Here is a 24,928-nt window from a genome sequence, read left to right as displayed (position 1 = left end):
CTATGTGGTCTTCTTTTCCTCCTACCTGACAGCTCCATATTTAACGTCCTTAGTCCAATACATCCACAATCCCTCCTCTGCACGTGTCCAAACTTCTCAGCCTGAGCTGTTCCTCTCGAAAATTAATTTCTAATCTTGTCCATTCTGGTTGCTTGTAAATGTTGGCATCTTCAGCTCTGCCTCCTGTGCTTTTGGTCAGAGCAACACATCACAGGTCTCACTACCTTATTCTGAACCTTCTCGTTCCATCACAAATTACCCCTGATTCTCATCTCAGAATCAGAATCGTGTTTATTGGCCAAGTATATGCGCAGACACATACAAGGAATTTGGTTCCAGTAGATGGTGGCTCTCAAGCACAGCCATGTAAATCATACGCACGCACGCACGCACACACACGTGTCCATATATACATTACACATGCATACACATACATACACAAAGCTGTGTAAACCAACTATAAATAACTAATCTAAACTTATATACATAAAATACAGGAATGAAATGAGGTGGAATGAATACTACAGAATGTACATAAGGTGCAGTTGCAGTCTGGCAGTGGGAGCAGTGTGACAGGTCAACTGTTTAGAAGGGAGATGGCGAGGGGAAAGAAACTGTTCCTGTGTCGGGTGGTCCTGGTCTGCAGGCTTCTGTACCGTCTGCCAGAGGGCAGGAGATCAAAAAGTCTGTGTCCAGGGTGTGAGGGGTCTGTGATGATTTTCCCTGCCCGTTTCCTGGTTCTTGAGAGGTACAGATCCTGGATGGAGGGCAGGGGGGCACCGATGATCCTTTCTGCTGCCCGTACAGTCTGCTCCTGTCCTGTTTAGTGGCTGCACCATACCAGACTGTGATGGAGGAGCACAGGACAGACTCAATGACCGCAGTGTAGAACTGGATTAGCAGCTCCTGTGGAAGACTGTACTTCCCCAGTTGTCTCAGGAAGTACATCCTCTGCTGGGTCTTTTTGAGGATGGAGTTGATGTTGGTCTCCCACTTCAGGTCCTGGGAGATGGTGGTACCCAGGAACTTGAAGCTCTTCACAGTCGACACAGGGCTGTCTGATATGGTAAGGGGGGGCAGAGTCTCCTGAAGTCCACTGTCATTTCTACAGTTTTAAGAGTCTCCAGATTGTGCTGACTGCACCAGAGTACCAGCCGCTCAACTTCCTGCTGGTATGCAGACTCATCACCATCCTCCATCCTGGACTCTCTTCACTGCTCTTGTGCAGACCGTTGATGTCAGGTATTTAAACTCATCTCCCATCACTACCTCTGCTCCTTGCATCTACACTGCTACATCTGTCCCCATCATTCTCATTCTCCCTCTTATGTTCTTGCTTTTTGTTTGAGTATCTGTAAGCACTTATTGATTTCTGCAAATTAAACAGGTTAAAGTATTATTTTCACCACTGCTGAACTCCTCTGCTCCCTGCTGAATAAAGTTCCCCATACTGTTTGTAAATGTTTTGAAAAGAAGTCAACACACATTTAATTTGAAACTTTTTTAATTGAAGACTGACACACAAGTGTTAATGTTTTGAGGTTACACACTGCAGTAGTATATTTTATATCACAAAGTGTTGCTAAGCATGAACTTAGTATAGTGAATGATAGCCAGCATAGCAGTCTAACTATCCCAACAATCAGCAGTTTCATTTTGCATTTTAATCCAAAACATCAGCATCACCAAAAACATTTGAAACACGTTTTTTTAAGTGTATATTTGAGAAAATTTTCTGATTCCTCACAAAAATCAAATTGAATCAAAGGCTAACAACAACTACAATAACATCCCCTAAAACCCAGAAGCAAATGACTTTAGATATAACAGTGAAGTTTCAAACTTAATCACCATCATCGCCTTTATTTCATTGGTTAAAAAAATAAATAAAGCTATCAGTCCAATCCTTTGTTTTCGTCATGTGTTTTGTTTCTGTTTGGCCACATTAACTACGCTCAAAACATGAGGGTAGGGAGGTGCAGAGGGCCAGAAAACAGTTGTGCAAAACAAACTGTGTAAAGGCAACTCCGTGAACTCATAAACAAATCAATAAGGCCTGAAATCTTCCATCAATGCAATGCATAGTGAAAACAAAGAAAAAAGAAAGAAACAACAAAATACATCTATGAGTATAAACGGGACAAAAAGCATGAGTGTCTGTGTGTGGACCACAGGCTGATAACTCATCGCTCTGATATAAATAACCACATCCTTACTGTGGTTGTAAATCGCAGCCTGAACGGCAGCCCACATTAAGCTGTAATATCACCACCTATGTTGGTGGTGTCATACATCACAGTCACTGTTAATTATTTATGAGACTATCATATGGGTAATATTAACACAGCAAGAAACTTTCGATCATGGCGATCATCTTCGATACAACATACCGTGACATCCCAAATTCAGTTTACTTTTTCCTCCTTTGGTCGGTCACTAGCAAGGTGCCAAAAGATCAGTGGATTCGGTTTCCCTCAGCAAAGGCACTACGGCACAAAGTGTCATCCTTTGATCACTTCTTGGTTTCTGTCTTCTGCACGCCGTCAACACATTTCATCTTGACTGTCTTTTGCAGGCTGGTTTGCATGTTTTAAAGTTTAGGCATTTCACTCTAAATTGCGTTTCTGACATTGTGTTTTATCATGCGTTTCGAACATTATGTCAGCGTCATTATTTTCATCTTTATACTTAAACTGATGTTTCATCTACTGGCAGATTTAATCTTTTAAACTTTTATTTGATGTTCTCGTTACCCCTGACCGACTGGTAAAGGGTTGTCGAGTTTATCTTGCTTTTAAAAGTTTTTCATCATTGATTTTCAATGTTGCATCTTTACGTCAATAACCTTATCTTGGGTTGTTGACATGTGTATAGCTATTTTTCCTGGAACCAGATCCATGGGCGAGCTATGGAGGCCAGGACCAAAAATAGGAAATATCGCACCTTCAAACTTGTGTGTAAGTGTGACCAGGTGCTTCCCTAACCCTCCATCCCAAAATGACACCTCTCCCTTTTCTATATTAAGCTTGACTCGAATCTTTTCAGGTCGCTGCTGAAGCTGCAGCTCTTCACGCTTAGTTGTCATTACACTATACACCCCTTTGCTCAGTCCTAAGGCCCACACACCGCGGTTTGTTGCGACTGTAAACTTCTTTTTACGCGGCAATGACTCTCTGCACACTCCCACTATCCACTTGGGGTTGTCACCTACAAGGACATCCCATTTGTGTTTCCCGGAGGTGTAACCTTCAGCACCTAGGACAAAGACGCAGGGATCAAAGCGCTCTGGGTTATCGGGGACGGTCAGCCGCTCTGAGCTTTCCTTCACACTGACCAGGTCTGGACTCAAAGACAGCCAAGGCGAGGCTGTGTTCGGGTTCAACAGCACTGGATCTGCACACACAAGGCGAGAAAAGGCACAATGGGGTTAAATTTCTTGTGAAGAGATATGCTAAATGTATGAAATGTATGAAAGTCACATACAATCTCCATGCACTGTTCTAGAGCTCAAGACTACAAACATCCACTATTAAGTGCTGGCAGGAAAAGACTAACTAGTATTAAAATGTACTGATTCCAAGGTTCAGCGGCATTTCTTTCTGTCTGAAATAAATAAACAGACTAGTTATTTTTGCCTTCTGTCTGTCGCATAGCCATCAACAAGCACAAGTTCAGTTTTCATGGAGGATCTGGATCACTGTTAAATGATACCAAATACATGATAAACAGCTCAGTCCACTACAACACTGGTTTTCAGGCAATGACTGAAGTGTAATGCTGATTTACATTCACAATTCCTATAATAAAATTTAGCCTATGAGATGCATTCTAGTGCATGTGTGTCTTCAAAAGGGGGAAATGTTACCAATTAGTGGTTCAAAGTAAAAATGGGGCCTTCTAAAATTTGTGTATATTTCGGACAATAAAAGCAGTTCCACTGTTCCAAAATCCCACCGTGTAACGTACTCACAATATTTCACATGAGACTGCATTTTCTTCCATACGTTGAAGCCCAGACCACCAACGTGTTTGGCCACGTTCAAAAGGGATCCGTAGGGAAGGCGAGGCTCTGAACGAGGCCAGTGAGCTCTAGACAAGAGACGGCAATGTGTAAAGTTAACGAGAGACAGTTGTAACTTAGCAAAAGAAAAAGAGAGCTACATAAAGAAAATAGATTGTGCAAATATTTATTAAAAACATCTTTGTAATGAATTTTTTTAGATGTATTTAATCTATAACAGAGATTGTTTTGCAAAGATTATTTCTGATTACATCGAGTTTTGCAGGGACTTACTGTCTTTTTAAATTCTGGAAATTCTGAAACAAAAAAAAGTGACCGAAATGAGTTTGATTCAAGTCATGTAAAGCACTCGTGAGACACAAAACGACATTGTGATAAGAGACTTTTTTTTTTTTTTACCCGAAGGAGCGGTAGATCCTCATTGCCCATCTCCTTCTTAATTGTATCAATGAGCTCCTTCATAGCGACAACATCCTTTTCTGTGCTTTCAATCAGTTTGTGTATGGCAGTGATCTTCTCCCCCTCCTCATCAGACAGTGCTTTAAGCCGCATGGCTTCTTCTGCGGTAAGCACGTCGTGAAGCCTCTGAAACTCTGCTTTGATCTGTTTTTCTGCTTCTTCAGCCTGATACTGTATTAAGACAGAGCAGAGAGTTTGTTTATGGAACATCGCGTATGAAATCAGATGTGAGCAGCCTCTGGTGTTTTATGTTTTGCATTTGTACTGTACATTTGTGCTGTGTACCAGAAAAATATTAATGTGCAGCAGTGAAATGAATACCCCATATCCCATGGAGAGAAATATGCTTTAAAAGCGTTGCAAATATGAACGATATGATCCACAAGCGTACAATTGCGTACAGCGTTTGTGAAACTTTTGTTTCATGACACAGAGTGAAATGGACACATCTGGGATCGCTCTCCGTATTTGTCTTTTTTTTTTTCATGTATAATTTTTTTTTTTAATGAAAAAGTCTTTTCTTGTTCTCAATAAACAGAACAGCGCATGTGTGGTCAAATTGCTTTGTATTATTGTGTGGATTGAAGCCTGTATTTTGGAGTCCACAGAAGTTACACATAAATCAGTGTACAGTGTAGTTTTTGCCCGTGGATAATATCGTACGTATTTGAGATGTTTCTCAGGCATATTTCTCTCCATAACTTCCCATCTACATGTTCTATAGTCTCATCTTTCCTTTGGAATGTAATCTGCACCGGATCAGTTTAGCATAAGGGGGCAAAGTACTTTACAGATCGCCCCAGGGAGCCACGCTTTAAAAACTGAAGATGTCTGAATTTAAAATACCAGTACTGCTGCTATTAATAACCAGCTTAATCACTATACATGTAATAAGAACACCGTGAGACATGTCAGTGACCCTACCTTGATGTATTTCACTGCGTTTTTGAGATTGCGAGATGTTTTCTTGTAAGTGTCCACTTTCCTTTCAAAAATGTGGACTCTGTCGCTCAGCTCTTTCTGCAAAAAACATCATTATCACAAAATCCTTTAGGCCAGTGACAAGGGTTACACACACAACACAAATATACATATGTTAGACAGATAAGATGACATCAAATTGTAAATGGTCTGGTACTTATATTATATACTTATATTGTGCCTTCTATTTATTATGAGCATTCAAAGTTCTTTCTACTAGGGCTAGCCATCTATCAGTATCTTGCTCAAGGATACTTCAACAGACCGTAGGATCTGGGGATTGACCCTTTCTACTACCAGAGCCATTGCTGCCCAAAAGATTGTGCTTCAACAAAAAATGTTGTGGGGCAAAGAGTTACCAGAGAGCTGTTACCAAAAAAAGGGTGACACCGTTTATTGCAGGCCAAGATATTCACAAGCATTCACTGTGGTGCTTCGGGGGCGTGTACAAACTGCAGTAACGATCCTGTGAACAATTTTCTGTCTTTAATGGCAGATTATGTGCATCTGTTCTACTTGTTGATGATCTCCTTTTACAGAAGATCCAAACTTGTCAACGTTCCTGCTGATGACATTATATCAGAGCATACATAGCTGATAGAAAGGGCATTAACGCTAACTAAAAACTTATTTGTAAACTTATTTTTTAGTCTGGCACTGGCCTTAAACCACGTTTGGGAAACTTACTGTTAATTACACACCTTTACATAACATATTACTAAATGGGCAGCTCTACCTCAACTACAGTTTGTCAGCTTTTAAGAAATCTCAAACAAACCAGTTCCTCCTTGTGGAAACAGGATTGCATACCATTTTTTCTCAAGAAGAGTCTGAAAAACTGGTTGGGGGAACTCTTACCTTGCACATGGGCGCTCCATCGCTCAGTGTGTACAGCCTGTGGGTGCTGTGCAGAGTGACGCATTCCACGCACACCGGCTCCTCGTCCTTCTCGCAGTACAGCTCCAGGGGTTTCAGGTGCAGGTTGCAGACTGCCTCACTGGGCTGAATGGTTTTCGGTCGTTTGTTCGTCTGTTTAAGGAAGGTCTCGCAGGCGCTCTTGAGCGCACGATTGGCGATGGCCTTGTCTTCCTCACACACCTCCCTGCAGACGGGACACTTTTTGTTGTATTCCCAATTTTTCACCAGACACTCCCGACAGAAGCTGTGGGTGCAAGGCAACAGCATCGGGTCCCGGAATATGCCCTGGCATACAGGGCAGGTCAGGTCCTGCTGGAGAGGTAAAGGCTCATCCTCATCCATGTTGTCAGACATGGCTTCACAGGCCCGCTTCAATTTGCTTTCGTTTTCAAAAACACCGAAAATCGACAGTTAAAGGCAGACAGACACGAATCCACCCGCCTCCGTGGGTTAGGCCACGGCGAGAACTGGCGAAATGTTGGTTAGATTAAAACAGAAAGCAAAAAAATAACGAAAATTTACTATCATTGCGTTGACGAAGTTCAACAACTTCTCCCTCCCCAACTCCTTTTCCGTGTTTGTGCTACAGGAAGCAGATCTACTCACTGTTTTTTTGAAGCACTGCCCTCTAGTGGTCCTGGAGGGAACAGTAAACATCTGGTGAGGAGCAGGATGAGCAGATCCCAACAAACTAAATATAAGAGAAAGAGTTTGCTTGTGTGGAAAAATGAGGGACACGGTTCTAGTGCTGAAAAGGATGTGAAGAAGTTTATTTTTTCTTAAATTTGACATTCAAAAATTCCATAAACAGCCAGCATTTAAAGGAACTTGAGGTTTCTTCTTTTCCTTCAATCATAGTCTTACTTTCATGTATTCTCTATTTTGTCCCAGTAACATTTATATGAGCTCCTTGCTGTTATTTCAGTTCAGGTTTCAGAGATGGTGCCATCCATCCATCCATCTGCTAGCACATTTCTTTCAGAACGACAGCTTTCTCATGACACTGACAGATAGGTGTCAACACAGGGGAAAACCCTGTGCCAGTCACCGTCAGCAAGTTTCACCCAGTGGATGTTTGCAATTCTTGTGGCTGTTTTTCTTTCTCTTCGTGGTTATTTTTTTTAAAGCCTATTCCAAAGAAATCTGCACAACCTTTAAAATCTGCAGTGACAAACATTTTTCCACTTCGCTGCAGCGTGGAAACTAAATAACACCTTAGCCTGCAGGAGACCCACAATGAAACGTTTTGGTGCTTTGCAGCCAGATGTTAGAAAACCATCTTCCCTTACGGTGTTGATTTTTAAAAATTAAAGGTAATCAAAATGTAGAACATTTTTTCAGTATGGGGAGAGCAAAGGATAAAAATGTGTTGAAGTCCCATTTAAACAGAAGGTGTTTCCCCCCCAGTGAAAGGAGAAATGAAACCTATGAACTATGGCATAGACTTATAAAAAGGCATGCCCACTATGCAGTTCCCAAATTAATTAGTTTTTGTACATTTAGACTACTTGAGGCTGTCATAATGAATAAATATTATTTGAGATGGTTTTATTATTTTTTGTGTTTCCTTTCATTTTGCCTCATATTTTGATGTACACCCTGGAGTATCAACATGTCTCCCTGTCATTGTGCAGTAGAAATAACTTAAGGTGACTTAACCGATTCTTAAACCTGGCAAGCATAATCTATGAAGATACATAACTGCAGCACACAAGCACATTGCTTTTGTAAATTTTCTCTTTATTTTTACTTGCCAGTGAAGAATCTAAAGCTTTTTCCTGTTTGCTGCTTAGAGTTTATAAAAGAGCTGGAGCAGGATTTTGCACTTAATCTGGTTTCCTCTGTTCATCTTAGTTTATTAAACAGTCTTTGCGTTATTTGGAACATCAATCCTTTAGTCACACTGATGCAATCATACAGTAGATTTGTTTTACAAAACACTGTTCTGAGAGATGATAGCAGGGTATCCAATAGATGGCACTGCAGCACCACTGCGTGACGTCGTACTCTGAGTGGTGATTGTTAAAGAGTGGTTCCCCAAAGGTGTGCCCCTTGAAATGTGGCGTCAACCATAAATTGTCGTTGCAACTGACCATAAAGCCTTCTTTCTTCCCCTTGGCCCCCCTAGGGGTTGCTACATCCATGAATCTTCTCTGTGGTCTTCCTCTTTTCCTCCTGCCTGGCATCTCCATATTTAAGATAATTTTCCCAATATATCCACTATACCTCCTCTGCACAAGTTCAAATCATCTCAGTCTTGCTTTTCTTACTTTGTCTCCAAAATGCTTAAACGGAGCTGTCAACTCCAGCTCCGCCTCCTTTCTGTTTTGTGTGTGCCATCATCTCCAAACCATCTCACCAACATCTTGTAAACTTTCCCTTTAACTGCAGCTGCATTTACCAGTAGTATGCATCAAAGGCCCTTACTGGTGTCGATGAGGAAAACAAAAATCTGCGAGGGTGGTGGTGGTGGTGGGGGATGAATTTCTTTTTGCTTAAAGCAAAACACAAGCAGTCAAGACACTCTACTAACTATAGAGTTTTTAGCTTGGCCATAGTTTCAGCCCAAATGCCTCCACTGTGGGAAGAAGTTGGCTGACATGGTGCCAAGCAAGCTGAAAAGGAAACCTAACCCATCCTTTCTGAGAGAAACTTGGCTTCTCAAAGGAAATGCTTGAGCTGAACAAAAGCTTTTACTATATCTGATTTTTATTACACTTCCATCATGGTGAAATGAATATTCCTGCATTATCCACAGGAAATTTGAATAAAAATAACAAGGAGAGTTTTTCAGTGAAAACATCTTTGACTTTTATTAATGTGTGTTTTCTCTCTTTGTCAGTAAATGAATTAAACTCGTCCTTTAACTTACTCGACTGTTTGCGATAAAGAGACCGTTACCAGAAATGTAGAAAATTTGATGATTAAGTGATGATGATGGTGTTAAGAAAAGTGCTTACAGTTAAGAGAAGAACTGATGACACAGTTCTTCTGTGGGTAAGATATGGTGTTTTGTTTTTGGCAGGTGTGAATAATCCAGTTTAACCTTTAGTGTGTTTTGCCTCAAGATACTTGAAAACCACTGAGCAGAGTAAAGTTACCAAACTCAGAGACACTGTGAATTCTGCAACAACAAGTAGTTCCAAAAAGTAAATCAAACCAAGAAAACAAACAAAAGAGAAAATTTCCTTTTAGAAGGACAGTGACAGCGTGTGGAAAATGTGTGTTTTGGTTTGTGTGTGTGTGTCTTTTGAACAATCTTGGTAATGTTTTAAACAGGAACCAAAACAGTGAAGCTCACAGTAGCAACAATTCAGTGCAAGTTTGGGGTTTTGGACAACAAACTGTAAAGAGGCTTCAGGAAGTCCTCAGTTAACCAACCAACAAACAAACATGCATTTGCTGTGAAACTAATGCTCTTTTTCTGACAACCTCAACATTAAAAATACTTTTTGCTGTTAATAAAGCTGTGAACAGATGCCAGAACCTGAATGCGATGGAAAATTTAATTATTTTACAAAAGCATAACCAAATCACATACTGTGTCTGGACTGGACTCCACCTAGAGTTGACCATTTGGCTAAAATGGGAAATAAAGCAAGAAGGGCCTGAGTCAGGGAGGTGATCAAGAGCCCAACGCATCACTGTAATAGAGGTTCAGTATTTCTCTGCTTCTTCTGGCAATCGGCTGCATGGAAACTGAACTGTGGTGAGGGTTTGACTTAAACGTAGAGTGAGCGCACAAGGAAAAATCAGAACCTTTTTTTGCCAAACACCAGGCATCGCATATCCCCTGGACTAGCACCATCCTCGAGCCTGAGCATTGTAGTATGGCAGCACTCCTCGGCAGAGGCACAAGGAGGCTGCCCAGAACTAAGGAAAAGATAAATGTAGTCCCACACAGAGGTACTCAAAGAAAACCTTTCCCACAGTGCATGTGATCTGAGAATAGGGCAATGGTTTAGCTTTCAGCATTTTAATGACCCAAAGCAAAAGATATTACTGAAGTAACCTCAGGAACTTCTAGCTGTCCTTGACTGGTTCAGATAAGGTTTCCACCCCCAGAGTATCTGTGTAGAGTCCAGTTCACACATTTCCCTCCCAGTATGACAGAGCTCGAGAGCACCCCACACTGAGTGGGATAAACTGCACGAATCTACGTGTGCATTTCCGAGGTACAGCTCATATGCACTAGTGAATTTAAAGGTCTTAACTTTTTATTAAGTGAGCAATTTCATATTTTGACTTTTAATAAATTCTATAAAAAACGCAAAAAATTTTTTATTCTCATTGTTATTTATGGTTAATGAATTTTAGGCCATTTAGGCAAGTAATTTGAGACATTTAGAAACTGTAAGACAAGTTGTGCAGAAAGTGAAAGAGTCAGAGCACTTTCTGATGCAACTTCAGATAGTGTTTTGTTTGCTGTATGCTATATTAAACCACTGTAACCAGGGGCTACTGGGCTTAGTCATACAGACTTTATTAATACCCCAGTGCATACTGTGATGGAACATTTTAAGATGATCTTTTTCTCTGTGTAAAGCTGAACCTACACAGTGAGAAGCTCCCTACAGTCTTATTCTTTCTCAGCGTGATCTTTCAGATATACCACATGTTGAGCTGTAAAGTATCTTTTGCACACTGATTTTATACTGTGATCATGGCAGATAGACAGCTCTACACATAATCTAGGCTTACGATACCTCTTCGTCAAAGAACATGCATACTCCTGTCATGTATGCATGACAGGAGTATGCATGCTGTGCTGTTGACTGATCCCTTTGCAAAGTAAATTAAACCTCAAACTGACTGTTTGAGGTTTATTTCAGATTCCTATAACAAGCTTGTTGACAGAATTGAGATGCCTTGGTTGATTGAAAGAGGGGTGTGAGATGGACAGAGACTGATCATACTTTAGCTTTACCTCCCATAGTTGAGACACAACAAGGTCAAACATTGTAGACCCCAGATGTAGTCCCATTGTGTATCCAGAAATGGACCACATATCAGAGGTCAGATATGTGAAATACATTGTGATAATTCTTTTGGGAAAAAGACAACAAACAAACAAAACCCCCCACAAAAACTGATTGCTCACTTCTGGTCTAGAGATTTGTCATCACAAGGCTGAGTAAATTCAGTGCTCGGGGAACAAAGAGTACTTTCTCAATGGGAAAGTAAATTGAGGACAAGGGTTTTCCGAACGTTTAAGGCTGTTGTGACTGTTTTGCCTGGTTGTAGCGAAAGACAGTTTGGATTTGTGGTGACATTCATAGAAATTAGTGTGCCAGATAGATAAAATTAAGCATTTGTGAGCATGGGGGATAGGTCTGGTAAAGAAAACCCCATTGAAGACTGAAGGTGTGGATGCTGTTTATATGAGGGGAAAATATGGTGATGGTGCTATAAGTGTTACGTATGGTTGGGTAAAAAATTTGGGGCCTCCACAGAGAGGAACAGTCAGCATAAGCTAATTTATTTGGAAGGAAAAAAATAGATCATAGAATAAAGAAGAAAAGAAACTGAAAAGACATTGAATGTGTGGAAATATGAAGCAGAATGCGGGAACAGAGGGAAAGGAGAAGCTCACGAGAAAAGTCTTGACTCATCACTTGCAAAAGGTCCTAGCAAATTTCCTACATCAAACATCAACAGACAATATTGTGATTGAGGCAATGATGAGATCGGGGCAGGGCATTGAGAGAGGGCATACAGGGAGGCCATAGCAGCCATGTAAGGCAAGACACCATCTCGTTCACACTGAGAATACCATCAGAACCCAACAGAAGAAGAAAAAAGGAGAAAATGGACAAAGAGCTCCATCTGGTGAGCTGATCCCTGTACCAATCTGTCCAAGCTACAGCCTCTTTGCCAGAAGTCCCGAGGATGAGGATGATATGACCTGGGCATCTGTTTTAAGTGCTAGAAGAGGGAATGCTTCAACAGGGACAGCATCATCACAAGAATGACAACGAGAGACGTGCAACTATTCTGACTCATCTGATACCTGAAGTTGACGGTACCACGCCTTTGGCACATGGACATGATAGTATTCCAGCCTGAGCTCACACTTGAGAGTAACTCCTCCACAGGTTAGTGGCAACTAAGTTCACTCTATCAGTGTGTGAGAGTAAGTTCAGAGAGAACATTTTACTTTATCACTTGATGAACTGGAGAAAATCTAACTTTTAAACAGGCTTTTTTACTGTCTGCCTGTTTTTAAATAACTTTATTAGACTGTTATCTAAAGTGTTGTTTGTAATTTTTGAAAGCCCTCAGAGTAGTTAAACCTGAAGGGGTTAAGCCTGAATCAGTCCTGATTAGCTGGTATTAATGAAAACTCTCATAATTTGAAAAGACCGAAAGTAGTTTTTGATGCACATGCTTATTGAGACTTTAGAAATCTGTTGTGTCGTGAAGCAGCCACACAGCTTAATGCACCAAATCTGATCCTTATGTGCTGCTCTCAAAGCACGGCAGTGACAGATTAGAAGATTTTGGCATTTTTGTTCAAATCTCATTCTGGTCATTAGAACAAACATCACTGCAAACACTGCAATTTTATAAAATCCTGCCAATCTGCTGCCTGCTGCTCGGGAAGAGGAAAACAGCTCAACCTGATCTTTCAGCACCTTGTATTTCCTGCCTAGGAGGCCCCCAGAGTTCAGCGTGCAGCATGCACATAGAACACCTCCTCCCACTATTCACTGTGAAAATGATACTTTGAGACATTGCAAAACTTTGTATTCTGTGTTATCCCAAGTTCACAGACAGGTGAAGGATGCCTTCCTCAATCAGGCTGAAGCCTGACTATCAGTAAGAGCACACAGCAAGAATAATGTGCTGTGCTCCACCAAACACCAGGTTATGGAGGAGTTCCTCAACTTAGCTTTGTTACTCTGCTCACAATAAAGCAGTAAAGTGTGATGGACTGATTTTCCTGTGTGCACATGGAAGAACTAAGTGATTAATGCTCAGATGAGGCTTATGTGTTAAACCAAACCAGTTTTAACTGTTTTGTCATTACAACTCTTTTTCTCTGTTGTCTAGTACTGTCTTAGACTGATGCTACTAAGGTTTCATGATCGTTCCCTGTCAGCCAGCCCAGAGGGTTCAGATAATCATGGACAATCACGTAGGGTGTATGGCAATGATTTGATGGTAACTGTAATGTTGGGCATTTTTAAGGATGCAGCTTTAAAACCAAACATTTAGCAATGAGATTCATTAATAATTCACTTCTGAATACATGTTAAGTTCATGACTGTGACAGGGTGGTGGATTTTCATCTGCAAAATAAACTTTACATATATATTTGTTGTGACATCAGTACTGTTGTTTACCTCTATTTTACTTAACAGCTGAAAGGGGTGAATATATTTTTTGAGACTGAATGTCACACAGGAAATCCACAGAGGTGCTGTGAGTTCCTTCTGTTTACAAGTTGAACCTGCACAAGTGACATTTTTTGTTGTTGTTGCTGTTTGTTTTGCCATCACTCAGGGATTTAAAATTGGGTACTGTTTTATTAATTTATTGTGGCTGCATTATATAATGGCAGCGGTTTCGCAAAAACAAAACAAAGTAGCATTCACACCTATGACGAATTATAGTGTTTTCATTGTTAAATGTAAGTCGTATAGAGAGTGTGTAGCTAAGCCGGTCCCCTTACCATTCAAGTGTTGAAACCACCAAACTAGCATCTAGATTCTCAAATAGATTTCCAGATATGAACTTTGTCTTTCCTTCCCAACCCTTCTGTGAATCATAGACAGTCATGCATTACAACGGAAACCTTTTTCAGCAAGTGGCACAGGTTAGTGGCACACTAACCTACAATGTGGTCAAATTAACCGCCTAAGCAAAAGGAAGAGGTGGTTCAAGTTGAAGCCATTCTGCAAATGTTCAAACAGTTGCTAAAGAACAATCTTGCCAAGAAGCATATTCATCTTCTGTGAATCTTATCTTACATCCAATCACACCATCAGCATCCCATGAAGCCAAAGGTATTACATCAGTCAGCAGATGTGATTTAACCTGTAAACTGGAACTGTGATTCCTATGTGCTATAAGAAATGATTCACTACTGCTAAAACTTAGCAATACAAAAACGATTTTAGGAATTAAAACTGCCAGTTTTCTTCTCTCAGTTCCTCAAACTGCCCAAAAAAACATCTCAATGGTTTCACTGTAGCTTAAAAAAAACAAACCTCAGTTTAGGAGCACAGATTTTATGGTGAACAAACAAGTTTTAATGAGTTTCTAACAGACAAAAAAATAGTATTCGTGTGTATATATTATATATTTTTGTTTGTATCAGAATGTTGTCATGTTATGTTAGATTTGAATGACTTGTGTTTAAATCCCACTGTTTCCAGCATGCTGCATCCCACTGCATCCCACAACCAAAAAAGCCAGACATGCATGCTGTTTTCATATGATGTAAAATGGATAATCTGGGTCACAACAGAACTGTTTTCTATCTGTGCTTTTCTGCCTTTCTCTGACAGGTGCTTGCATTTCCATTTGCCTCTAAGATACATTGCATAAGAGCTGCACAACCAGCCGAGGAAAGGTGTGAAAAACAACAGGAACACGATCTGAAGCTTTTGTAAATGGTAAGGGGAAACAGACATTTGAAACCAAGTTCTGTCACAGGTGTCATCTTTGCATGTTTGGTGGCTGCGTACAAAGCATGAGCAATACAGTGAAAAAAAAAGGTGTGAGAAATATCTTGAGGTTTTGGGGGAAGGTAACTAAATCTTTGAAATGCTGATCTTGAAAATGAGATAAAGTGAGATTTAACACTGATATGAGTGTCATAAAACACTATTTTTTTTGGTTTGTTAGGACATGCCAGGAGCTTATCTATCAACGTGTAGCTGTTCATTCATAATTTCAGTTTGTTTTTTTCATTCATTTTGATGAGACTGTGTAGTCTAAGAGCTTTATATGAATGGTGTCAATTGCTGCTGTGTCTCTGGGCATGCATTCTGCACCAACACTCTTCACTACTACTGTTCTAATAAAACCAGAGCGAGATTTGTTTGCATAAACAGACATGTAAGACAAAAAGATGCACAGCATGACTACACTATTATTTCACCGCACATTCAGTCAGTTTTATGTTCTTTGCATAGAGTCTGCTTTTGAAAAATATGATAGTAACATAAATTAGACCTTTCAAAGGGTGCTGTAGTAGGGCAGTGGTTAGCACTGTCACCTCACTGCACGAAGGTTTCTGGTTTGAACATCAGTGGTCACCAAGGGCATTTCTATATGTGTATATCTTCCGTTGCCATTTTAGAGAACATTTTTTTCTAAATTAGCAATAAGTGTGAATGTAACGCCCTGACATGAGTAACAAGAAGAATGCATTTACAAAAATATTTGTATTGTAATTTCTTGCTGTGAAAACTGTTTTAAAATTTGAATTTCATGTATGTTGTTCGTTTGACATGCATTTCTTGTGCTTATTACAGTTTTTCTTGATCGCTTGAGCACATTTCAGAATTGTTTTTAAGTTTTCAGGATTGAAGCAAATAAATGCAACAAAACACTGGTGCACAATTCAGTTAAAGCAATACAGAAAAGTATATTTGATCGACTTTTATGACACTGTCTTTCAATTTTGTGGCAAAACTAAATGGATGTATGCAAAGTCCATTACGTGTGTGCTATGTCATTGTCATCTAATCTAAATGTGCAGTTTATAAATTTAACATATTCCAGAGAGTGTTTTACAGCATTCAACTGATGTGTGAGGACATGTGCGCATGCATGAATAATACATAACAAGTTAAACACTGCAAAATATACAAAGAAGAAAATCAGACACTACTCACTGAAATAAATCTGGTCAAACTACATGATGATGGTTGATCTTTGGTTGTTACAGAGAGCTTAAGCCCATGTCTATCCCCCCCAAAAAGCTTTAAAAAACCCCATCAACATTTGTGATCAGAGGCCAGAAAAAATGTCCAGGATCAGAGCATATTTGCATGTAATATATGTCAAATACATATGACAAATTCAGCACTCAACACAATGCATTTCTTTTAAATCGTGTGTTTCTCTTAAATGGCAACAAATTCTGAAACACAACTTCCAAACCAAATGAAACTGATGAGTGTTTTCATTTTTAGTCTCTGATTTCACAGAAACGTTCACGGAAAGTGCGACTACGTTACTCACACAGTGACCCCGAAAGTGTTTTTACGTATTCATATCTCCACATTGGTGTAAAGGCCCTTTACTTTAACATAAACAGAAGGGCGACAAGGAGAAAGAAAATTTTACAGTTTTACAGAGAATTTATAAATATGTTAAGTTGTTTCTACTGTAGGCTTGTTTCAGACATCTGAAAAAAACAATTTAACAAGTGAAATGAAATTATAATTTGTTTTTAATTAAAGGATAAAACTTTATTCTCAGCGTCCATGAAAAAGACTAAAAAAGAAATAAAACTTTAAAAGTTTAAAAGTAAAACTTTCTTTACAAAAATCCTCAAAAAACAGTCTTAGCAATTATTTCACTAAATTTCTGTAAACCATCAGGCTTCTTATTTACAGCTTATGAGAGTTTTCATACTGTCATAACGTACCCTGTGAGGCGGAGGAGGGTTTTTTTTTTTTTGGTTTGTGTGCCTGAGCCTTTGTCTTATGTCAGCTTCCTTTGTAGTAGCTTTAGATGCTTTTATCGGGACTGCTAGAGGTAGAGCTCTTTTTCGCAGGGCAGATTTATGTGATCTACAATATCAGAGACTCCTAGTTTGGTATGTTTTTTTATTTTATGCTTTTTAAAATCATCCTATACTAGCTAAATTTCATATTCATGCATGTGTCATTCTTTGTGGTAAAATTTCAGTTCTCCTTACATTTCAGTACACACATTACATTGAGCATTTTAACTGCACTGTCCCCTCTGTGCACAAATGCATGCAGTTAAATATGCAATTAACAAATAATTAAAGATTGTTTCGGATTGAAAACAATACAAAGCAAGCATTTTGGGGTATGATTGAATTTTGATGCAGAATGCTTGGTTTGCATCGCTTTCATTGTGCTCATTTGTTTTTGTGTTTGTACGCACACCTTTAGCTCACAGTGACAGACCACAGCATATTAAACTCTGATGTGGTGTGAAGTGTGATAGTTTGCTATTATATTTTTTTTGTCACTGAGTAAGTTTCCAGGTTTTGTAAAGATGAGATGTGATAGTACTCTTTAGAATCCTGTTTACTGATTGATAATAAATTCCGTTAATTAAAAATAAAATTACAAAACTTGTATGTTGTATGTATGTATGTTCATGTGGTATTTCACTCTGTCCCTAAAGTTATGATATTATTTAGAAAACAAACTGTTTTTTTACCTGCTTATGATGTGATCATCAAGAATATCATACATACAAATAGGTAGATAGATAGATAGATAGATCGATAGATCGATAGATCGATAGATAGATAGATCGATAGATCGATAGATCGATAGATAGATCGATAGATAGATAGATAGATAGATAGCACCACCATGTGGTAGAATACATTTGACAAATCAAATGCTGAAACCAAATTAGCGTCCTTTTCTCTGTCTGTCCACAGATGATGGAAGATGGAAAGATTACAGTGACAGGGGATGACTGGTCTGATTTCTATGAGAACTATAACTATTCAGACTGGAACAGCTCTTACGATGGGGGTGAAGGGGGTGATGTTTGCGACCTGACTAAGACTGTGGACTTTGAAGCCGTGTTCATACCAGTTCTGCACTCTGTGGTGTTTGTTGTTGGTCTACTTGGGAATGGATTGCTGTTGGGAATACTGGCTCGGAGTAGGAAGACCTGGAGTGTGACAGATACGTTCATCCTCCACCTGGGAGTGGCAGATATCCTGATGCTGGTGACGCTGCCCATCTGGGCTGCACAGTATGCTCAAAGTGATGGATGGACATTTGGTACTCCCCTGTGCAAGATCGCTGGAAGTATTTTTACAGTAAGTATTGTCCTGAAGTAAAGATGCAGTGAAAATATCTGTATTTTCAATTCATTTAGCAGAGGTTTGTTGTCTCTCATTGATTTCTTTAGATTAACTTCTACAGTGGGATCCTTCTCCTGGCCTGCATCAGTCTGGACCGCTACCTGTCCATCGTCCATGCTACACAGATGTACTCAAGGAAGAAGCCTTGGGTTGTTCAGGCCAGCTGCCTGATGGTGTGGTTCTTTTCCCTGCTTCTCTCCATCATTGACTGGATCTTTTTAGAAGAAATGTTTGATGATAGACGAGGCAGAAGAGAGTGTATTCACAACTATAGCAAATTTGATGAGAATGCAGTATATTATTGGAGGTTGGCATCACGCATGATTTATCTCATAGTGGGCTTTGTGCTTCCTTCCGGTGTCATGATTTTCTGTTACTCCTGCATCCTGCATCAGCTGAGCTATGGTGCCCACAGCCATCAAAAGCAGAGAGCTTTTAAAGTTATTGTGGCTGTGGTGGTGGTTTTCTTTATCTTCTGGACCCCGTACAACATCACAGTCTTAGTGGAAACAATTCATTTTGACAACAACAATGAAACTTGTTCAGACACAACATCTCTGGAAAAAATTAAGACAGTGACCACCTGTGTGGGTTTCATTCACTGCTCTCTCAATCCCATCCTGTATGCTTTTGTGGGTGTGAAGTTCCGGCGTCAGCTTATGAGCATCCTCAGGTCTCTGGGTTGCAAAGTGGCAAGTGCAAAAATCCAGTCTTTTGTCAGCAACAGGAGAAGCTCCATGTGGTCCGAGTCTGCCGACACCTCCCACTCCCTTGCTATCTGAGAAAGACAAAAACAACAACACCTAAACAAACATGAAGACAAATACATGAACATCGGCACATACAACTTGTGTTTGTATATATATTTTTTGTTACATTACCTGAAATGAGCACTGGTTATTTGCTAAAGTTCTTAGTGCACTATAGTTCAATATGACAGGACAGAAATAACTCACACCTGCATTTGTTGGCAGTGTATGAGATTTCCTTTCTCTGTTTTCTGGGCAGTATTGTAATAGAAATAAGATATGACAGCATGAGAATTATTAATGTAAAGAGCTACTATTGTATCTTAAAATGTTTTAAACATGTATTTTATGCTGCATTTGCTTTTGTATATTGATTTATGTTTTATGTGTAAAATGTTCAAATGCACAATAAATCTTTGTTATCATAATAAAGTCTGTTTTCAGTACTATAGTATACCCACAGGACCAACAGGTTTATTAAAGGAATCTTGGATGAATTTTCACTGAAATAAACGTACTTATTCTTACAGCTTTGGGAGGAGTTTTGGGAACATCTATCAAAATTACAAGACAGTTCATCAAACAGTGTGTACAGTCCTTTGATGAGGTGTACTGGTCTCCAGGTTCCAGTTTCTATTTGAGCCTTGGTGACTAATTTGATGAATTTTTCTTTATCTGACAGAGAAATCGCATAAAATAAAATAAAAAATATAAATTTTCAAGGACACATATTATTCACATACAGATAACACATATAGACTAAAATCAAAACCTCTTTTAAATGTCAAAAGAATCTGAAACAAAACTTAAAACCAAATGAAACTGATGTGCGTTTTCAGGTTTAGTCTCTGATTTGACAGAAACGTTTGCCGAAAGTGTAACCACCTTACTTACACACTTACCCTGTAAATGTTCTTATCATATGCAGATCTTCATGTTGGTGAAAAGGTCTAACATAAACAGAGGGGCAACAATTACAGATTGGGATTATTTTATAGATATGTAAAAATACATATAACATTTTAAATAATGTATCAAATATCAAATTTATTCTGTATAGAAAAAAGAAGAAATAGAATACAAATTGATAGTGAGATTATCTTCACCAAAATGATTTATCAGTTCACCTTTAGTGATGGTTTCTCTAAGATTGTGTAAAACTATCAAATGTCTTGATGGAGGTTTATGAAAGTTTTTATGTATAATGTGGTCTGCAAGGTGGGGGAGGGGTTTTTTGGCTTTTGTCTGAGTGTGTCTTATGTCAGCTTCCTCTTCAGTGGTAATACATGCTTTTATCGGTGCTGCTGGAGGTAGAGGTATTTTTCACTGAGCATATTTCTGTGATCTAAAATATCAACGACTTCTACTTTGGTATGTTTTTATTTCATTCCTATATTTTAAAAAAAATCATTTACTGTTTTATCATTGTATACTAGTTAGTTTTGATTGCTCTTGCAGTTCATTATTATAGAATTTTTGTCCACCTGCCTTCACGCACATCACATTATGGATTAAATTGCACTTTCTCGTCTCTGGACAAATAAATGTGATTAACAATTTACAAAATGATCACATATTGACTTTTGAGGATGAACACTTGCTTTACTTTGTATTATTTGCTTATTTGTTTTTCAGTTTTTAGGCACACCTTTAGTTCACAGTAACAGACCACGGCGTGTTAAAATGCGCTATGGTTCAAAGCGTGAGTTTGCTAGAATTTTTTTTTTTGTATCATTCAAGAAGTTGTTGACATTTTCTCAAAGATGAGGGTGTAATGGATGTAATACTACTCTTTGGATCCTTTATTTTAACTAAAGAATGATTAAATTTTCATGATATAGCATTAAGTCACAGAGAGTTAAAATTCAGATTAATGTTTAGAGCCTTGTGGCTCTTAATTTCTTGAAAACTGAAAAAAAAAATAGATGCCTGAAATGTTGATTTATTCTTTATGTTCACTGGTGTAAGTAATTCATTTAATCAAAACTAAAATTAAAAACCGTGTAAGATTAAAAACTTTACAGAGCAAAATATTATGGATCCTGTGATGGTATGATGGCATGATGGTGTGTGTGTGTGTGTGTGTGTGTGTGTGTGTGTGTGTGTGTGTGTGTGTGTGTGTGTGTGTGCGTGCGTGCGTGCGTGTGTGTGTGTTCATGATTTCTTTTTGGTTTTGAGATGGGATTTATGTACAGGCTTCCCGGCCTTTTGTTACTTGAGTGATTTTGTATTCCCTGTGCTTACAAGTTTTTTGTTAGCTGCGCACTTAGTTCCTTGCTTATCTTTCAATTGCCGATAGGTTTGTTAGTTCCCTTTTGTGAACACATTCTGTTCCTTCAGTTATGTCTCTGTATTTGTTGTTTTGTCTTTCTGTGTCAAGTTTGTACATCAGAAACATTGTCTTGTTTTCCCGATCAGTGTCAGCACTCCTCCCACCTGTTACCTCTCCCTTCATTAGCCTGTGTGTTTGTAAATATTGTTTCGGTCTCCCTTTGTCATTTATTGTGTTGTCCCACATGGTTGTGTGTTCCTCGCTGCGTGGTTTCCTTAGAGATTCCTGATGTCATGTGCCATTCTCTGCAAATATTTTGTAATACTAACAGTATTAAAATTGATCTTTGTGCTTATCTCCTGTTTCTTGAGTTTATCTGGCTTCCACACATTCAAATGTGACATATGCAGGTTCTGTGGTTTTCCATGCTGTCCTTATATTTTGTAGTTGGTATTAGTTCTTTACCTGGAAAATATTTGGAAAGTGTTTCTAACTCCGTCTAAAAGGCACTGGATGTCTAATGGAGCAGTTTGGTCTTGATACAATAAATCCGATAGCTGAGATTTTAAGAAAACCTAAATGTTCTGTCTTTTTTCTTGTCTTCCTCCCCTCACCTCCACCTGTGTGCAGCAGATGGCAGCCGCTTCCTAAGCCCAGTTGTGCCAGAAGCTTCATCTTGTTGGATTGTCTAATTCTTGGGGTTTCTTTGTAATGTTGTAGGGTCTTTACCTTACTACATAAAGTGCCTTAATGCCAACCCCTGTTGTAAATTTGGCACTATATAAATAAAATTGTAGTGAAGATTTAGTTGAATTGACTAAGCTAAATACAGAAAATTGGAACATTATTTTTTGCATTTAGTTTCTGTAACCAAAAACAAATGAGCAAAAACACTGCAGATGTATAGTGGATGGCACCACCATGTGGTTGAAAAACATGTGACATCAAATGATCAAACCAAATTAACGTCCTTTTCTCTGTCTGTCCACAGATGATGGAAGATGAAAAGATTACAGTGACAGGGGATGACTTGTTTGATTTATATGAAAACGATTCAGACTGGAACATCTCTTATGAAGGGGGTGAAGGGGGTGATGTTTGCGACCTGACTGAGACTGTAAATTTTGAAGCCGTGTTCATACCAGTTCTGTACTCTGTGGTGTTTGTTGTTGGTCTAATTGGGAATGGATTGCTGTTGGGAATACTGGCTCGGAGTAGGAAGACCTGGAGTGTAACAGATATCTTCATCCTCCACCTGGGAGTGGCAGATATCCTGATGCTGGTGACGCTGCCCATCTGGGCTGCACAGTATGCTCAAAGTGACGGATGGACATTTGGTACTCCCCTGTGCAAGATCATTGGAAGTGTTTTTACAGTAAGTATTGTGCTGATGTAAAGATGCAGTGAAAATATCTGTATTTTCAATTCATTTAGCAGAGGTTTGTTGTCTCTCATTGATTTCTTTAGATTAACTTCTACTGTGGGATCCTTCTCCTGGCCTGCATCAGTCTGGACCGCTACCTGTCCATCGTCCATGCTACTCAGATGTACTCAAGGAAGAAGCCTTGGGTTGCTCATGCCAGCTGCCTGATGGTGTGGTTCTTTTCACTGCTTCTCTCTATCATTGACTGGATCTTTTTAGAAGAAATGTTTGATGATAGACGAGGCAGGAGAGAGTGTATTCCCAATTATCATAAATTTGGTGAGAAGGCAAAAGATTCTTGGAAGCTTGCGTCACGCATGATTTATCTCATAGTGGGTTTTTCACTTCCTTCAGTCATCATGATATTCTGCTACTCTCACATCCTGGATCAGCTGAGGTGTGGTGCCCAGAGCCTTCAAAAGCAGAGAGCTTTTAAAGTTATTGTGGCTGTGGTGGTGGTTTTCTTTATCTGCTGGACACCGTACAACATCACAGTCTTAGTGGAAACGTTTAATTTTGATATCAGTAATGAAACTTGTTCAGGCACAACATCTCTGGAGAAAGCAAAGACAGTGACCACCTGTGTGGGTTTCATTCACTGCTCTCTCAATCCCATCCTGTATGCTTTTGTGGGTGTGAAGTTCCGGCGTCAGCTTATGAGCATCCTCAGGTCTCTGGGTTGCAAAGTGGCAAGTGCAAAAATCCAGTCTTTTGTCAGCAACAGGAGAAGCTCCATGTGGTCCGAGTCTGCCGACACCTCCCACTCCCTTGCTATCTGAGAAAGACAAAAAACAACAAATCTGATCAAGCTTACAAACTAAGCTAAATGGACATTAAGACAAATACATGAACATCATACTTTTGTATATCATTGTGTTTGATTGCTGAAACAGGCAGTGGTTATTGTGTTGTTTTCTGTAGTTCCATGTGACAAGACAGAAATAATTTTGTCAATCTCTCACTCATACCTGCATTTGTTAGCAGCTAATAATTTTTCCTTTTTTTCTGATTGCCGGGCAGCATTGTAATACAAAAAAGCCACGAGAGCATGAGAATTATTAGTGTAAAGCGATTAATATGTTTGAGCTTAATGTGTTTTCAATAGCTTGTATTTTATACTATTTTTTTGTTATACTGATTTATGTTTTGTGCAAAATGTTCCAATATAAAAAAAAAACAAAAAACAAAAAAATCATAATAAAGTCTGTTTCCAATGAAAAAATTCCCACAGTCCAACAGGGAAATAGAAATTTTGGTGATTATTTAAATGTATTTAACTGATGTTGAAACTATGCAGGCAACTTTGGAAACATCTGTCAAAACCACAAACAGTTCATTAAACAGTTGGGACCTTCCTTTGATGAGTTTGGTCTCCAGTTTTAGCTTCCTTTTAAATCCCGCTGACTAATTAGTTTAATTTGCTTTATTTTATTGAGAAATGGCATAAAAATCTTTCTTTTGACTTTGTATGAACACAAGTTTTTGAAGTTACTGACATACAGATAACACATACAGACAAAAATCAAAAACCTCTATTAAAATGAAAGTTGTCAGGAGCGTCGTGTGTGTGGATGAGAGGATGAGAGGAAGGGATCCAAACGCAGGACTCGCAGTGAAGGATGAGAACTGGTGTTTTATTGTAGGCTGGATGAACAGAACATGGGCTGAAACAACTGACAGGATGGCTGAACTAACTGGCTGACTGGACTGGACTGGCTGGCTGGCTGGTTGACTGAACTGAGAACACACATGTGGGAAAGACGACATCAACAATGACATGACAAAGAACAGGAAGAAACTGAGGACTTAAATACACAGGCTGATGGTAATGATGAGAGACTGGTGAGTACACAGCTGAACATATGAAGAGGTTTGTAAGGGCCTAAAATCTCAGGTGGTGTCATGCTCTGTACTTACAAATGTCAAAAGCAGCCAAGAAAAGATCGCAAGAGAAAGGCAAAAAGGGGAGAGGATAGTTTTAGGATAGAAAAATCTGGGCTGGAGAAAAAAGAAAGGTGTTGTGGTCAAAGATTGGTCCATATGAGTTATTTTCAAAAACATTGTT

At 39.1% G+C, this 24,928-nt stretch overlaps 3 protein-coding genes across 5 annotated transcripts; 2 read left to right on the top strand and 1 right to left on the bottom strand.

Annotated features, from left to right (window-relative positions):
• Nucleotides 1-1,486: 1,486 nt before the first annotated feature.
• trim35-28 (tripartite motif containing 35-28) lies at nucleotides 1,487-6,978 on the bottom strand. The gene is made up of 6 exons (XM_003458796.5): nucleotides 6,320-6,978; nucleotides 5,405-5,500; nucleotides 4,421-4,651; nucleotides 4,295-4,317; nucleotides 3,971-4,089; nucleotides 1,487-3,393 (listed from the first exon to the last, which is right to left on the bottom strand). The coding sequence occupies exons 1-6, from the start codon at nucleotides 6,731-6,733 to the stop codon at nucleotides 2,819-2,821; spliced, it is 1,458 nt and encodes a 485-aa protein (XP_003458844.1). The 5' UTR covers nucleotides 6,734-6,978; the 3' UTR covers nucleotides 1,487-2,818.
• Nucleotides 6,979-12,446: 5,468 nt separating this feature from the next.
• LOC109204161 (C-X-C chemokine receptor type 3) lies at nucleotides 12,447-24,219 on the top strand. 3 transcript variants are annotated; one of them, XM_025911501.1, is made up of 4 exons: nucleotides 12,447-12,474; nucleotides 14,893-15,000; nucleotides 22,432-22,815; nucleotides 22,908-24,219. In XM_025911501.1, the coding sequence occupies exons 2-4, from the start codon at nucleotides 14,998-15,000 to the stop codon at nucleotides 23,640-23,642; spliced, it is 1,122 nt and encodes a 373-aa protein (XP_025767286.1). In that variant the 5' UTR covers nucleotides 12,447-12,474; nucleotides 14,893-14,997; the 3' UTR covers nucleotides 23,643-24,219. The 3 variants fall into 3 exon arrangements, with proteins under 3 accessions (XP_025767286.1, XP_025767287.1, XP_019220021.1); XM_025911502.1 differs by lacking the exons at nucleotides 12,447-12,474; nucleotides 14,893-15,000 and adding an exon at nucleotides 17,062-17,156; XM_019364476.2 differs by lacking the exons at nucleotides 12,447-12,474; nucleotides 14,893-15,000 and adding an exon at nucleotides 20,431-20,539.
• Nucleotides 17,960-24,219, top strand: LOC112841684 (C-X-C chemokine receptor type 3). Its single transcript, XM_019364475.2, has 3 exons — nucleotides 17,960-18,374; nucleotides 18,467-19,197; nucleotides 23,639-24,219. Exons 1-3 carry the CDS (start codon nucleotides 17,985-17,987, stop codon nucleotides 23,640-23,642), a joined length of 1,125 nt encoding a protein of 374 aa, XP_019220020.1. The 5' UTR covers nucleotides 17,960-17,984; the 3' UTR covers nucleotides 23,643-24,219.
• Nucleotides 24,220-24,928: the final 709 nt, after the last annotated feature.

Source organism: Oreochromis niloticus, linkage group LG11, assembly GCF_001858045.2.
Source record: "Oreochromis niloticus isolate F11D_XX linkage group LG11, O_niloticus_UMD_NMBU, whole genome shotgun sequence".
NCBI classification, from domain to species: Eukaryota; Metazoa; Chordata; class Actinopteri; order Cichliformes; family Cichlidae; genus Oreochromis; species Oreochromis niloticus.
This window is presented reverse-complemented; position numbering and strand designations above follow the sequence as displayed.